The sequence below is a fragment of the Salvelinus namaycush genome, chromosome 24 (assembly GCF_016432855.1).
Source record: "Salvelinus namaycush isolate Seneca chromosome 24, SaNama_1.0, whole genome shotgun sequence".
Lineage (NCBI taxonomy): Eukaryota > Metazoa > Chordata > Actinopteri > Salmoniformes > Salmonidae > Salvelinus > Salvelinus namaycush.
The window spans coordinates 14544498-14561138 of NC_052330.1; the positions used below are offsets into that span (position 1 = coordinate 14544498).

The 16641-nt window shown below is 42.5% G+C and overlaps 1 protein-coding gene across 2 annotated transcripts in view; it reads left to right on the forward strand.

The window, feature by feature from the left end:
* The window catches only part of LOC120019748 (EH domain-containing protein 3), a 37314-nt gene that overhangs the window by 9502 nt on the left and 11171 nt on the right, over window positions 1-16641 (forward strand). For both annotated transcript variants that reach the window (XM_038963175.1, XM_038963176.1), the window contains 2 exons: window positions 2910-3007; window positions 14026-14438. In XM_038963175.1, the coding sequence (XP_038819103.1) occupies window positions 2910-3007; window positions 14026-14438 (511 nt within the window). The remainder of the gene's footprint in view (window positions 1-2909; window positions 3008-14025; window positions 14439-16641) is intronic.

Genomic DNA, 16641 nt, shown 5'->3' on the forward strand with positions numbered 1-16641 from the left:
ACCTTAGCCCATGGTCCTTTTCCTTCTATGATTTCCTCCCAACTCCAGAAATCCTGCAATCCTTGTTTCGTGGACCACTGTTCGTGGTCCCGCTGCTTGATCCGGGTTTGGTGGGTGGTTCTGTAACGGGCTTCCTCCTTCTCTTCATCCGAAGAGGAGTAGCAAGGATTAGACCAAAATGCAGCGTTGGAGTTATACATATTATTTATTACAAGGAACAGACGAAGACGCAAAAACTCTTGAACAACAATACAAAACAACAAACGAAGTAGACAGACCTGGACTACGAACTTACACGTAACGAAGAACGAACGAACCAGTACTGACTACAAACAAACGAACGAACGATACAGTCCCGTATGGTGCAACAAACACAGATACAGGAAACAACCACCCACAACAAACAATGTGAAAACACCTACCTTAATATGGCTCTCAATCAGAGGAAATGAAAACCACCTGCCTCTAATTGAGAACCATATCAGGTCACCCATTAACCAACATCGAAACACATAACATAGACTGCCCACCCAAACTCACGCCCTGACCGACTAACACATACAAAATAACAGAAAACAGGTCAGGAACGTGACAATACCACACATTACTGAGTACTACTCTCCATATTTTCAAGCATAATGGTGGCTGCATCATGTTTTGGGTATGCTTGTAATCGTTAAGGACTGGGGAGTTTTCAGGATAAAAAATATACAGAATGGAGCTAAGCACAAGCAAAATCATAGAGGAAAACCTGGTTCAGTCTGCTTTCCACCAGACACTGGGAGTTGAATGAACTTTTCAGTAGACAGGACAATAACCTTAAACACAAGGCCAAATATACACTGGAGTTGCTTTCCAAGAAGACAGTAAATGTTCTTGAGTGGCCGGGTGACAGTTTTGACTTAAATCTACTTGAAAATCTATGGCAAGACTTAAAAATGGTTGTCTAGCAATGATCAACAACCAATTAGAAAGAGCTTGGAGAATTTTGAAAAGAATAATGGACAGATCTTGTACAATCCAGGTGTGGAAAGCTCTTAGAGACTTACCCAGAAAGACTCACAGCTGTAATCGCTGCCAAAGGTGATTCTAACATGTATTGACTCAGGGGTGTGAATACTTATGTAAATTAGATATTTCTGTATTTCATTTTCAATACATTTGCTAAAATCAAAATATATACACGTTTTCACTTTGTCATTATGGGGTATTGTGTGTAGATGGATGATAAACAATTATATTTAATACATGTGGAATAAGTCAAGGGGTATGAATAGTTTCTGAAGGCACCGTATCATCTGTTGTGTGTGTCTGTCATACATACCTCGAACCTCACTCTGGGAAGGGCTTGCTGCTCGATGCCTTATTAACTGTCAAGTGTTTCTGAAGTATGCCAATCCTACTTTGGATCACGAGAGGGAGAGGAAGCAATCCAGAGGGTTTCCACTGTAAGCACAAGGCTCAGCTTGTTTCCTGAGGGAGATGATATGGCTTGTGATGGTTTCTGCAGGTGGCTCTGACAATGTTAAGTAGGAGAACAAATGTGTGGAATAAAGGTTCTTAAGAGTTCTTGGGGTTGTTAAGCATTCTTGGGGTTCTTAAGGGTTCTTGACATAAGACCGCTGTTTGTTTGAAACAGAAGAATCAAAGAGCAGAGGATAGCTCAACTATGTATCTGGCATTCTAGTCTATTTTATTTCCAACATAATTATATATTTCCTATATCAGCATGAACATGTTTTTTATAGATAAGAGACAGCCAATGTTACAGTTGCATTATTTGGTGGACAAAGCTGTCATTGAATTGGTGAGCGAACGATCATGTGACTGTCATGAGAACACTAGCGGTTCTGGGGGGGGCCAGTGCCCCTGTGACAACAATTTTGGACCCCCTGTGGCCCCCCTAAATGTGGAGTATGAAATAATTTTTACATAACACATTTTTGCTATCGTTATTTCTTTACATCCGTCATTAGACTGTGGCAACGCGGAACATGGTCTTTTGCCTGCTAATGCCTGCAATGCAGTGAAGAAAACGAAATGACAACAATAACGTCTAATGTAACTGGCCCCTCTAACAGTACAACTGGCCCCAGCTTGGCCCCCCCAGTTGAAATGGTCTAGAACTGCCACTGCATGAGAAGCCCTCTGCTGCATGGTGCATCTTGCAGACGAGTAGGCCTAACATCCTGTCTCCAGCAGCATTCTAGTCTGCAGCAGCCTTCCTGTGTTACAGTAACCACTATCTAGATGCAAGAATATGCTTTATACTGTAAATTGGTCAATTGAATTGATGTCTTATTTTGCCCTTTGAGTTTGAAATGACCAAAGGGGATATAAAACATATTTTAGTCCAAGAGGTCCATTGAGAACCAGCCAGGTTTCTGGGAACAGTTCACATGCTTCAAAACACCAAGCTCACTCAGTCTTGGCTTGTCTTGAAAGGCTATATCAGACCGGTCATTTCCCCTCAGTAATAATTCTCACTTTCATGTACTATGTTTAGGACAGTGGAGGCTAATGGTAGTAATGGCTGAAACGGAGTGAATGGAATGGCATCAAACTCATGGAAACCATGTGTTTGGTGTTTTTGATACTGTTCCACTTAGTCCGCTCCAGCCATTCCCACGAGCCTGTCCTCCCCAATTAAGGTGCCACAAACCTCCTGTGGTTTAGGAAGTATGATTTGGTTCAAAGTGGTCAATACTTTATTTTACATGAAGGATACCTATCTGTCTGTGTGTCTATTTGTCCATCTGTGAGTCGGTCTGTCTGTTGGTCTTATGTCCGGCCAACTCTTTTTCTGTGTCAGATTTGATCATGTAAGCTCCGTATTTTTCAGTGTTGTATTCTTCAGTGTTGGGCTATCTATCTGACCATGTCTATGGCCATGTCTGTGTATTCTGTAGGTTTGTGTGTGCCCAGCTTCCCAACCCTGTTCTCGAGAGCATCAGTGTGATAGATACTCCTGGTATCCTGTCTGGAGAGAAGCAGAGGATCAGCAGAGGTACGGCTCTCAACCCCTCTACCCCTCTCTCAACCCTTCCACCCCTGTCTCAACCCCTCTACCCCTCCACCTCTCTCCCAACCCCTCCATCCCGCCACCTCTCTCCCAACCCCTCCACCCGTCTTTCACACATTCACTCAGTCCAGGATGGTCACCCTCAGGAGTTAGAGATCAAACCATTCACTGACACAAGTACAGCAGTGTTTTTATTGCACAACATAGCGAGAAGAAAGAAATCTGACTGAAAACCCTATATTTACTACTACAGAAATAGTCATAATGCAAATGTGTACAAAAGCAAGACTCGGGAGAAAGTAGTGCTCTATTCTAATGTTAGCAGTGCTGTTTGCTAATCTATTTCGTATATCGTGATAGTGCAAAACAGTCTGTAGCAAAGAAAGTATGTCCTTGAAAAACGCAACATCTGTTACTGCTGGCGGACATACTGTAGTAAGGCAGCTTTAGCTCTGTTTTCTTAGCTTCATTACAACCAATTTCCTAACGGAAAATATTTGCATGATAATGTGGTGACGTAAAACCAGGCCTGTGCTGTTGAACCCACTGAGGGATTTGCATAACCAGTTCTGTATCAAAACATCGTGGCTTCCACACTTCTTACACCACTTCTGTAATTACTTTATTAGCATTTTCCAGTACACTTTTGAACCTTCATTCCCATAGGGTTCCTATGTTTGTGGTGGAAATAGCAAGCAAGCTTCAGATATCCTGCTTCTCATGACTGACCTTTAAAACCACATGTAGGAAGTCAGGGAAACATGTAGCTGAGGCAGGGTTTTAGTCTGCGTTCAATCATAATGTGTTGAAAGACACCAGATATCACAGAGAGAGATAGTGTATACGACACCCATATGTTTATGGGATTTTATACAACGGGTGGGTCTAATCCTGAATGCTGATTGGTTAAAACTGCATTCCAGCCTGTGTCTATTCCACAAGTTACCACTGGCTAAATCTATGATGTTAAAATGCCTATTTACTCTGTTCCATCTAACTGCGCAATCCACTGTCTCATTTCACCTCATTTCACCTCATCAGCCCAGCCAGGCAATTTATAAACTTGATCTCCACTATAAAAAGCATCTAGACATTATCTCACATTTCTTTTAGAATAACATTTAGTTTTTCAAAAGCAGAGATTTATACAGACCTTGCTGTCTGTCTCTCCGACATTTGCAACATTGTTTCAATATTCAAATTCGATCGCCAGCTGTCCCATAGCAATGAAGGTGTTGGAGGCAGGATGAGACAGACAGGTAGGCAGCTTTTCTTAGCCAGTCGAAGTCATGAATCAGCATCATTTTTATGGTTATATATAGTTGAAGTTGGAAGGTTACATACACTTAGGTTGGAGTCATTAAAACGAGTTTTTCAACCACTACACAAATTTCTTGTTAACAAACTATAGTTTTGGCAAGTCGGTTAGGACATCTACTTTGTGCATGACACAAGTCATTTTTCCAACAATTGTTTACAGACTGATTATTTCACTTATAATTCACTGTATCACAATTCCAGTGTGTCAGAAGTTTACATACACTAAGTGGACTGTGCCTTCAAACAGCTTGGAAAATTCCATAAAAATGTCATGGCTTTAGAAGCTTCTGATAGGCTAATTGACATCATTTGAGTCAATTGGAGGTGTATCTGTGGATGTATTTCTAGGCCTACCTTCAAACCCAGTTCCGCTTTGCTTGACATCATGGGAAAATCAAAAGAAATAAGAATTGTAGACCTCCACAAGTCTGGTTCAGCCTTGGGAGCAATTTCCGAACGCTTGAAGGTACCACGTTCATCTGTACAAACAACAGTACACAAGTGTAAACACCATGGGACCACACAGCCGTCATACCGCTCAGGAAGGTGACGCGTTCTGTCTCCTAGAGATGAACATACTTTGGTGTGAAATGTGCAAATCAATCCCAGAACAACAGCAAAGGACCTTGTGAAGATGCTGGAGGAAACAGGTTCAAAAGTATCTATATCCACAGTAAAACAAGTTCTATATCGACATAACCTGCAAGGAAGAAGCCACTGCTCCAAAACCGCATAAAAAAGCCAGACTATGGTTTGGAACTGCACATGGGGGAAAGATTGTACTTTTTGGAGAAATATCCTCTCGTCTGATGAAACAAAAATAGAACTGTTTGGCCATAATGACCATCGTTATGTTTGGAGGAAAAGGGGGGAGGCTTGCAAGCCGAAGAACACCATCCCAACTGTGAAGCACGGGGGTGGCAGACTCATGTTGTGGGGGTGCTTTGCTGCAGGAGGGACTGGTGCACTTCACAAAATAGATGGCATCATGAGGGAGGAAAATTATATATATTGAGGCAACATCTCAAGACATCAGTCAGGAAGTGAAAGCTTGGTCGCAAATGGGTCATCCAAATGGATAATGACCAGAAGCATACTTCTAAAGTTGTGGCAAAATAGCTTAAGGACAACAAAGTCAAGGTATTGGAGTGGCCATCACAAAGCCCTGACCTCAATCCTATAGAAAATTTGTGGCCAGAACTGAAAAAGCGTTTGCGAGCAAGGAGGCCTAGAAACCTGACTCAGTTATACCAGCTCTCAGGAGGAATGGGCCGAAATTCACCCAACTTATTGTGGGAAGCTTGTGGAAGGCTACGCAAAACGTTTGACCCAAGTTAAACAATTTAGAAGGCAATGCTACCAAATACTAATTGAGTGTATGTAAACTTCTGACCCACTGGGAATGTGATGAAAGAAATTAAAGCTGAAATAAATTCTCTCTACTATTATTCTGACATTTCACATTCTTAAAATAAAGTGGTGATCCTAACTGACCTAAGACAGGGAATGTTTAAATGTCAGGAATTGTGAAAAACTTAGTTTAAATGTGTTTGGTGTATGTAAACTTCCGACTTCAACTGTACAAATAACTATCAATAGAAAAACAGGTCAAACAAAATGACGTGCAGCTTGTTTGAAATCTTTCCAGCTTCAGTTTGAAGTGATTGTGTTAGCTGTGTTGTTGGCTAGCTCCTCTGAACAACAGTGTCCTGACGAGAGAGCACATTTTCTATGCCAGGTGAAATCGCGCATCATTAGCTCATTGTTATGTATGTATCCAAATATATGTCACTAGAAACAGTTTAAACAAATGCAAATGCAGCTACTTCGTTGTTATTCTGGCTGCACTGTTTGATGTGACTGTAAGTTAGTTGTAGTTGGCTAGCTAGCAAGCAAGGGATAAGAATGTTGCCAGCCAATACGGCAATGGAACATTTAGAACGAACGTCTGGGTCGTGTCCATAGATACAGAACAAAAAGACTGAATGGCTGGGTCGACCAACCGGCTTGGGTAGCAACCCTAGATTTGTGTCGGGACTATATCTTGTGGAAGGATGAAATAGCATGAATAAATTCATCAAAATAAAGTTTTTAATTAAAATATGTTTATCATTATTTGAGTATGTTGGTAACCTGTTTAAAAGTGATAATGCCAGAGAAGCCAGTGTTTGGGGGATATATTGGCACGGTTTGCCAACACCCGTGCCAATATATCCTCCAAACACCAGCTTCTCGGGCATTATCACTTAAGTGTAACATGGCCCACCAGCTCTTTCCACATGAATTCCATTGAACAGTAAAGACCATTGTATGTCAGTCACTGAGTACACTCTGGTTAATCCTAATAAAAAAAATGGGTTTTATTTCACTTATGACTCTCATAGTGGTTCCAATACTGCAAAGTATAGTATGTACATATACCTGCAGTTATGTCCTCTGCTATTCTGAATGGCTCTGTGTGTTTCTGAGGATGGCAGAGTGGATAGTGGAGTAGTGATCAATGTCACCATGATGTCACAGTGTTCCAGCCTTCTTATCAACAAGGACATCAGGACTGCAGTGGACATATATGGTGCTTATCACTTTTATCCTAGCAGGCTGCCATAGGCTGACCAGTCACTAATAATAGCATATACAATGCACTCCGTAATTATTGAGACAGTGAAGAATTTCTTTCTTCTTTGGGCTGTCAGCTATAATTTTAGGGTATTTTCATCCATATCGGGTGAACCGTTTAGAAATTACGGCACTTTTTGTACATAGTTCCCCCATTTTAGGGGAGCAAAGGTATTGGGACAAATTCACTTATGTGTATTAAAGTAGTAAAATGTTAAGTATTTGGTCCCATATTCACAGCACACAGTGACTACATCAAGCTTGTAACTACACATTTGTTGGATGCATTTGCTGTTTGTTTTGGTTGTGTTTCAGATGATTTTGTGCCCAATAGAAATTAATGGTAAATAATGTATTGTATCATTTTGGAGTCACTTTTATTGAAAATAAGAATATTATACAGTACCAGTCAAAAGTTTGGACACACCTACTCATTCAAGTGTTTTTCTTTATTTTTTACTATGTTTGACATTGTAGAATAATAGTGAAGACATCAAAACTACGAAATAACCCATATGGAATCATGTAGTAACCAAAAAAGTGTTCAAATCAAAATATATTTTATATTTGAGATTCTTCAAAGTAGCCACCCTTTGCCTTGATGACAGCTTTGATCTTTGCACACTCTTGGCATTCTCTCAACCAGCATCATGAGGTAGTCACCTGGAATGCATTTCAATTAACAGGTGTGCCATGTTAAAAGTTCATTTGTGGAATTTATTTCCTTCTTAATGTGTTTGAGCCAATCAGTTGTGTTGGGACAAGGTAGGGGTGGTATACAGAATATAGCCCTATTTGGTAAAATACCCATGTCCATATTATGGCAAGAACAGCTCAAATAAGCAAAGAGAAACGACAGTCCATCATTACTCTAAGACATGAAGGTCAGTCAGAAGAACTTTTAAAGTTTCTTCAAGTGCAGTCACTAAAACCATCAAGCGCTATTATGAAATTAGACCGGTTGAAATCTGTCCTTTGGTCTGATGAGTCCAAATTTGAGATTTTTGGTTCCAACCGCCGTGTCTTTGTGAGACGCAGAGTAGGTGAACGAAGGATCTCCGCATGTGTGGTTCCCACCGTGAAGCATGGAGGAGGAGGTGTGATGGTGTGGGGTCGCTTTGCTGGTGACACTGTCAGTGATTTATTTTGAATTCAAGGCACACTTAACCAGCATGGCTACCACAGCATTCTGCAGCGACATTTGTTTTTCAAAAGGACAATGACCCAAAACACACCTCCAGGCTGTGTAAGGGCTATTTGACCAAGAAGGAGAGTGATGGAGTGCTGCATCAAATGACCTGGCCTCCACAATCACCCAACCTCAACCCAATTGAGATGGTTTGGGATGAGTTGGACCGCAGAGTAAAGGAAGAGCAGCCAACAAGGGCTCAGCATATGTGGGAACTCCTTCAAGACTGTTGGAAAGCATTCCTCATGAAGCTGGTTGAGAGAATGCCAAGAGTGTGCAAAGCTGCCATCAAGGCAAAGGGTTGCTACTTTGAAGAATCTCAAATATAAAATATATTTTAATTTGAACACTTTTTTGGTTACTACATGATTCCATATGTGTTATTTCATAGTGGTGATGTCTTCACTATTATTCTACAATGTAGAAAATAGTAAAAATAAAGAAACCCCCTTGAATGAGTAGGCCTAATGTGTTTTGAATGTGGTTTGGAGAAAGGTTGTAGTCATGTGTTGACAAGATGCTTAACAAGCATTGTAATCCTTTTAGAGGAGACAGGTGTGTATGTGTGTTTGCGTGTTTGTGTGTTTGCGTGCATGTGTGTCAGCATGTATTTGCTGCTGTTTTGTTCTCTCTCCTACTGTGCTGCGTGTTGGCCTGAGCGTGTCTGTGGGGTTAATAGTGCTGAGTGCGCATAGTGCAGGTTTGGCAGACAACCCTGTTTCTGTTTCAATAAAGCAGCACAGCTTAGGATCCTACGTACAGCACTGCAGCGGACAGGCCTGAGGATACTTTTCACAGCCTGTTAATTTTCTTAGGATTCCTGAATAAGTGGACACATTTCCATATGTTCACTCATGAACATGTTTATGTTACAAATCACCAATTTAATAAGATGGCTTGTGTCAAGGATTTAGGGAAGAGTGAAATGAGTTTGAAACAGGTTAAAGTTGAGGGCCAAGTACTGCTTGATACTTTCAAGTCCCTCACAGAAAGTAGAACGCTTTAGTACCACTCGTAGCTAAGTAGTAAACAGGCCATATCTCTGGGAACTACAAAGAATGCCAGAGGCCTGGCAAAAGTTGGCTAGGGACAAGGACACGTGTATGGGTACAGGGGAGGGTTGCCACAGGAAGCCTTTTTATCACTCCGAACAAGTATATTGCACACCTTCCCCCTTAATAGCACAGTAGCACATCAGTACAAGGTGGGTGACCATCTGTGTATGCTTAGAACTGAGCCATGGGAGAGAGAGCCGAGAGAGAATCAGACTTCTTAAAAACACAGACTTACCTGGCAGATGGGAAGGATAAGGACCTCAGTAAGGATGCCCAGAAGGGACAATAATAGAGACGTCTCTAAGCCCACAAACTAATAGAGAGATAGAGTATTGGTTAGTTTATGGACAGCTTTTGCTACAGTAGGATACCCTGATAAAGGCTGTTGGTTTTAACCTTTAGGGGAAAACATTTAACCCCAGTATAATAAAGGCTTTATAAGAGTAATTCAGCAAATGATTTGGAGCTTTTTAACCACGTATCTCCAGTATAGCTGTGTTATATCTGCTATAGAGCTGTTCTATCCTCTAGTCTCTGGGCTGTATTAGAGGCCTGGCCTGGCAGAAGGGCTGCTGTTAGTTTTAGCAGCTGGGAGCTTTCACTGACACTCAGCCAACACCTCTCTCTCCCCAGAGAAGCCTCTCTTTCTGCTGGGCCAGGCCGCATAGACCTCCACTACACCAGGCCAGGACTCCTACACCATGCTCATATCCTGAGGAAAATACTATTACCAGCCCAGGTCTATTACAGCAATAATGATGTTATATTCTGTGCCTAGCAGATTCCCTCATTCTGGATGGCTTGCACCTGTTGTCCCAATGTAATGAAGTGGTACGGTGAGGTACGGGTCTGGCTAGATAAAGTTTGATGAGGACATTTGTTTAGGCATACATAACAAAATCTGTCACAATAAACACCATCACTGAAAGGTCCACTGAGTGTATCAATTCTTTCAAATCTATAAAGCATTTGATCATAACTTTTCAGCTTACTTAATTTGAATCTAACAAAGAGATGCACAGTTTCTATTTCATTTATTTATTTACTGAGTGGTTTTCCACCCTTTCAGGCAACACAATAGTAATCTTCAGCAGAACACATGCCTGCCCTAAGTGAATAAGTGTCTGATTGCAGCGTATTTTCATAACCAAGGGCCAAGCCTGCGTTCCCATGTCAACCAGTAACACAGTTAAACCTCTGAGGGGCCAGGAGTCAGAAGTACAGTGCTAGGAAAAGACATGAAGACTAAAATGATGGATTCCTCGATCTGATATTCCAATCACTTTCTATGGCTTCTGAAGCCCAAGTGTAGGCAAAGTCACAGCGCTAGTTGACTAGCTGGTTGTGTGTTTAGTTTGGTTGCAAGTCAATGATGTGAGGAAAGTGGGAATTTTTATCTGACACTTGTTACCTTTGGATAGACTTGGGAATGGACATTAGGACAGTGTCACTCTTTCCAACTAATTAGGTAGCAGAGCCGACAGACAGAAGATTGGTTCCAGGTTCGTGGACTGTATGACTTCTTTCATTTCTTGCCTTGGCATAGTGTTCTCTGTAGCAAGCCCACTTTCATCATGCTTCCAATAGCAATAGATTTTTCACTGCCTTCATTCTTAATTTATAGTTAAACTACTTGAGAAAAAATAAGAAGCCCGCACACTGCTCTTGCTAGTATCACTGCTTTTTAAGCTTTACCTAAGGCTTAATAAAGAGCAGTGATACTAGCAAGAGCAGTGTGCAGGTTTCTTATTTTTTCTCATCTTATTCAACTGTTTTCATGCACCTGCAAAAAAGATCGCTCAGATGTGCGAGTGCCTTTTGAATTATAGTTTAACTACTTGAAACATAGTAATTCTTTCAACTGTATTCGGCTATGGCTGTTCACCCACGTAAAACCAAAGTGTAGAACAAAATGATCTTACCTTATTTAAGTCAGCACAGCTGTGTGTGTGTGTGTGTGTGTGTGTGTGTGTGTGTGTGTGTGTGTGTGTGTGTGTGTGTGTGTGTGTGTGTGTGTGTGTGTGTGTGTGTGTGTGTGTGTGTGTGTGTGTGTCTGATTATTGGTGTGTTTTAAGTCTGCGTGTGTGATGTGTAACTGTGTGTGGGGGGGGGCCTGTTCTTGAATCTCTCTGACGCCTGTGTCTCAGAGTGTGAATGTTACCGTTTCTCTTGTTGCTGTAGCAACCCCACAGGAAATGTGGTCTTCGTTGTTTGTGTGTCATCTTAACTTGTCTAAATACAATGGGTTGGTAAATAGAAGTTATACCAGGAGCTGTCTACAGGCAGAATACAGATTTCTCTTATTTCCACCTGTAATTTTTTTAAACATCTTTTCTTCAACATTTGGTTTTCTGTTCTGTCAGGACCCTGACTGTGTTTCGGTTCTGGAGAGGTCCATTACTAGACTGTATTATGATAATCACAATGTACAACATTCACCCACACATCTCCATGTTGACTTGAAGCACTGACACCCCCCCCCCCCCCCTTTTCTTTCTTTTCATTTTTCACCTCTGTTTGTGTCTCTTTCTTCCCGTGTACAGCTGCGAATGAACATGGACCCGGCTATAGCGAGTATCGTAAATGCCCATATGGAGGTATTGTAGTGAAAGTCCGACTTTAAACAACCGCAGTGTTAACCAACGCAGCTTGCCTATACTACAGTAGACCCTATGGGATTTCTGCAGTGCTGCGTCAAGCCAGGCCTAAAATACCTGGGTCCCTTGACATTAACAGCTTACTGTGCCCCATCGTTATAAATCAGTGCCATGGTCCTCCAACCAGTTTCACTGCTCTTATTGTGCTGCCCATTATTCACGTATGGTCTCTGACTTACTGTACTGCTGCCTATATTTCCCTCCAGAGGCAAAGGAGCCTTGAGTGTTTATTTCTGTTTAAGCCCTTACAGTAATACCGGTAGTTGGTCCATAGTCAATAGTAAGTCTAGTCAATATACTTGAGAACTAGAGAAACACTAGCATGGGTATGGAGTAGCACGTAAGCACTAATGATAAAATGCCTCCTACGAAAAGGTGAGACAGGTGTTCTGTCTATCCCCACAGAAGGTAACAATAAAGGCCCATAGTGAAACTGCCAAATCATCAGGGATGAGGCCTCTGCGTTTCTATCCTGTATCGGCATGGAATAAAATCCTTCCCTGGAAACATGGCCCTGGCTGCCATATTCCATGCCTGTGATTTGAGCAACATTAACACACTAATCCCAACTTCTGGTACAGTACCTTCTCCAATTCTGGGAATTCTGTGGAAATCTTCCCCTCAGCTGTAAGTGCACCAAGGTAAGGAGGAGCTCTGCCATGCACCCCTGGAGTTGGAGTAGGGTTGGAGAAGAGTGGTGTTTCACTTGATAGATGCTATGTGTCTTGATATTGAAATACATCTCAGCGCAAACAGCTTGAGGTTGTGTTTCTGTGTCTATGATGTGCCTATGCACAAACAATAGACCTGCAATGAAAGTCCTGGGTTGTCTTCTATTCCTTTTGATTTCATAGATCATTCCATTGTCTCATTTTACATTCAACAACTTTTACATGTGTGTTTTAAACAGATGCTTAGTTTTCTTCAAGGTGTACTCATACTGTATGTTTCTTTATTCTCCTCATAATGCTATGTCACATATGTTGTGTGTAGTTCCCTGACCCATTGTTATATTACGTTGAGTACACAGCACACACATTCATTTCTGGAAGCCAAGCTCTTTGAGCAGAACCTTATATTAGTAGTTTTTATAATGTGATTTTCCCCACTTAAGTCCCAGCCAGTTAGAGTTAGGAATGGAGCGGAGAGAGAGAGTGTGGTGCCCAAGGTCAACTCTCTGACTTACTGGCTGACTGCAGGTCTGCTTCCAATTAACACAGTGAAATACTCTCCCCATCCAATGGAAACGCTTCTTTCAATGGCATTCAAATAAGATAGCCATGTCTACCACTGATATCTTGTCAATGGGAGACTTAGCTACTTTCACTACTAGGAATACATGCTTTGATAATGGACTCATCCATTAGTACTCATCACCTGCTGCTATCTAGAGACGAGTACATTTTCATTTCTCTGGAGCTGAAATCTGTTTTCCCCCGACAGCTCTCTTCGTCTCTGGGCTTCTCGGATCACTGGCTTCAGATTAGACAGCTAATTGCTCCATTAGATTAGCAGTCGTTTGGGGGATTCTCCTTCTCGCCTGAAATGCCTGTCTTCTCTCTCCCTATCTGCTGCTGGGAGATAGATGCAGGAGGAGAATAAAGTGGTTCAGTCTCCCACTCAGTGTAAAGCCTGTTATCCAGCTAGCGAGGTTGAGGGTAGGAGAGGAGGTCATGAAGCCATATGCTGAGTCATTCAGCCCCTTCTTGTCCTTCCCTGCTCCTCAGACTGGGGTTAAAGAAAGCACCCTCATTCTCCTCAATCCACTGTATTAGCATGAAGTGAGCACATAGTTAAGCAAGAAGTGAAGACAAGACAGATTAATATTGGCTTTAGAAATCATGTTCTCACTGCTTAATGGTAAGATAAGGGAGAGGCACCAAATGATCAACCATTGGATCATGTTTTTCAGGCTTTCAGCCTCTATCTCAGATAGTGGTTTTAACTTTTGTCTTTAGGAATTTATGACGTGTCATACTGTTTGTCCTCTTGAGCAATAGCAGGCCTCCCAAGTTTACAACATTCTTCTGGTTACTTAGCTGGATGCCACTGGATCGCTCTGGCCCTCCAAGAGTCTGTACTGTTGATGTTCTGCCGGTTGTTGACCCTGCCTATCTCCCTCCACTACCCCTCACCCCCCTCTCCCTCCCTCACCCCCCTCTCCAGGCTACGACTTCGCAGCCGTTTTAGAGTGGTTCGCCGAACGCGTGGACCGCATCATCCTCCTGTTCGACGCCCACAAGCTAGACATCTCAGACGAGTTCTCGGAGGTCATCAAGGCCCTGAAGAACCACGAAGACAAGATCCGGGTGGTTCTTAACAAGGCTGACCAGATCGAGACGCAGCAGCTGATGAGGGTTTATGGCGCCCTCATGTGGTCGCTGGGGAAGATCGTCAACACGCCTGAGGTCATCCGTGTCTATATCGGGTCGTTCTGGTCACACCCATTGCTCATCCCTGACAACCGTAAACTGTTTGAGGCGGAGGAGCAGGACCTGTTCAAGGACATCCAGTCACTGCCCCGCAACGCTGCCCTCAGGAAGCTCAACGACCTCATCAAGAGGGCACGGCTCGCCAAGGTAAGTGCTGACTACATGCACGCACACATTCTCTCAGAAAAGAGTGGAAAGTACTCCTAAGCACAATGTCATTTTGGTCTGACTAGAAAGTTCTCTTTTATTAAGTATTAAGTCATTTTTCCAAAGAGAAGAATAGTATTTTTTAAAGAGGTCTTTGAATGGAATAGAATCTCAAGAGAGACCATACAGTTGCCCTGACTGACCAGGAAATATAATACAGTAGACTCACTATGCAAGAGTAATGAGTGCAATCACACCCACTTTGTTAGGATACGATAACCTTCCCCTACTAAGCGAGCTGCCAACCCTCTCCCCAGGGGAACATTATGTGACTGTGTGGTGAGATGAAGGCTGGTACAGTGGCTGTACCCAGGTACCTTCACAGCTGAGCTACACTCTAATAGAGCCATAAAGCATTGGTGGCACTGAGAACCCAAAGTCATACCACATCAATTATCAGTCATAGGTCACTACTGTTCACTTGACATAGAGACTTGATTGCAAGTGGGTTTGAGATGCAGTTGGTCATGGAAAAACCCTAACTTCAACCCCAGATGTATCTTACATTTTTTGGGCGCATGATTTTTTTCCCAGGACACAGAAATGTTTTTTTTTATAACTCACATCATGCAGTTTGGAAACAAATCCTATTTTTATTTGATTTTTTACTAGTCAATAAAAAACTGTTGGGCGATGGTGATAATTTTACAGCAATAGAAATCATTCCACAAGGACTAGGTTTTAAAAGTCATTATATTGATGACTCATTTTTTCCAAGCTAGATAGAAAAATAAATTGCAAGGTGAGTTGTTCTGTGGTCAAGGCCTACTGGCTGACTGATGGACGAGCATCCAGGGATCACAGCAGTGGTCAGGATAAAGACAGGTCATTTAGGCTCCGGGTGTGTCCAATACCATCAGATGATTAACATTCAGCTTCATGATGAATCTCACTCCTCATGGCTGAGTATATAACCCTCCCAGACAGCCATAAACCCCAACACCACCCTGCCTCTGTGGTGACGTAGCCGTGAGTTGTGACCATATTGTGTTGCCGCCAATTATTGTGGTGTCTCAGGCAAACATGATTTGCAGTACAATATTATCGCCCTATAGCTAAATGAACAGAGGGGGTGTTTGTGATCACAAACAGTGGGGAGTGTTTAATTGATAATAATAATTATTATTATTATTTGACCATGCTGGTCATTTATGAACATTTGAACATCTTGGCCATGTTCTGTTATAATATCCACCCAGCATAGCCAGAAGAGGATTGGCCACCCCTCATAGCCTGGTTCCTCTCGAGGTTTCTTCCTAGGTTTTGGCCTTTCTAGGTAGTTTTTCCTAGCCACCGTGCTTCTACACCTGCATTGCTTGCTGTTTGGGGTTTTAGGCTGGGTTTCTGTACAGCGCTTTGAGATATCAGCTGATCTAAGAAGGGCTATATAAATACATTTGATTTGATTTGAATTGATGAGCTTGTCATTATTTCTGGGATGTCCCTGACCTTACAGTAGGATTCAACTGGATCCAGATGTGTATAGGCATGATCTGTGGCTGGGGGAGGGACGGATAGAGGGAGTTGGATAGTAGAGCCAAGCAGGGAGGTGGGGGGATATTGAATTATGTGCAGAAAGACCTTGAGAGAGCATCAGAAGTGTTTGTTCTAATAACAATGAGACCTACGGTGTATTCATTACGGAATCCTTTTACCGTTTAAGAAACAAACCAAAGCAAACCAAGAGTTTCTATTGGACAAATTCAGGTACTGTAAGGCCCTCCTCTACAGTACCTGGCTGTTCAACATGATGTCCTGAAGGGTGTGTGTGTGCCTTTGCATGCGTGTTTTGGCCACAGTCCATGGAATCGCACCCAGACAGGTGGCCACCTTGAGTGGAGATGGCAACCCACCCTCAACCTCCCCCTGTCCAGTGGAGGCTGCTGAGGGGAGGACGGCTCATAATAATGGCTGGAATGGAGTAAATGGAAGGATACCATTCCGGTCATTATTATGAGCTGTCCTCCCCTTAGCAGCCTCCACTGCCACTGCCCCCCTATTCCCTGTCCCCTGGTTCCTGATCCCTGTCATGTCTCCTGTCCTGACCAGAGAGGTAGTCTTCATCTGCTATAAGCAGCAGTGTGCTCATCCATCCGCCAAAGTAGAAGTACTGTTACTTTAATGACATTTTACTCAAGTGGAG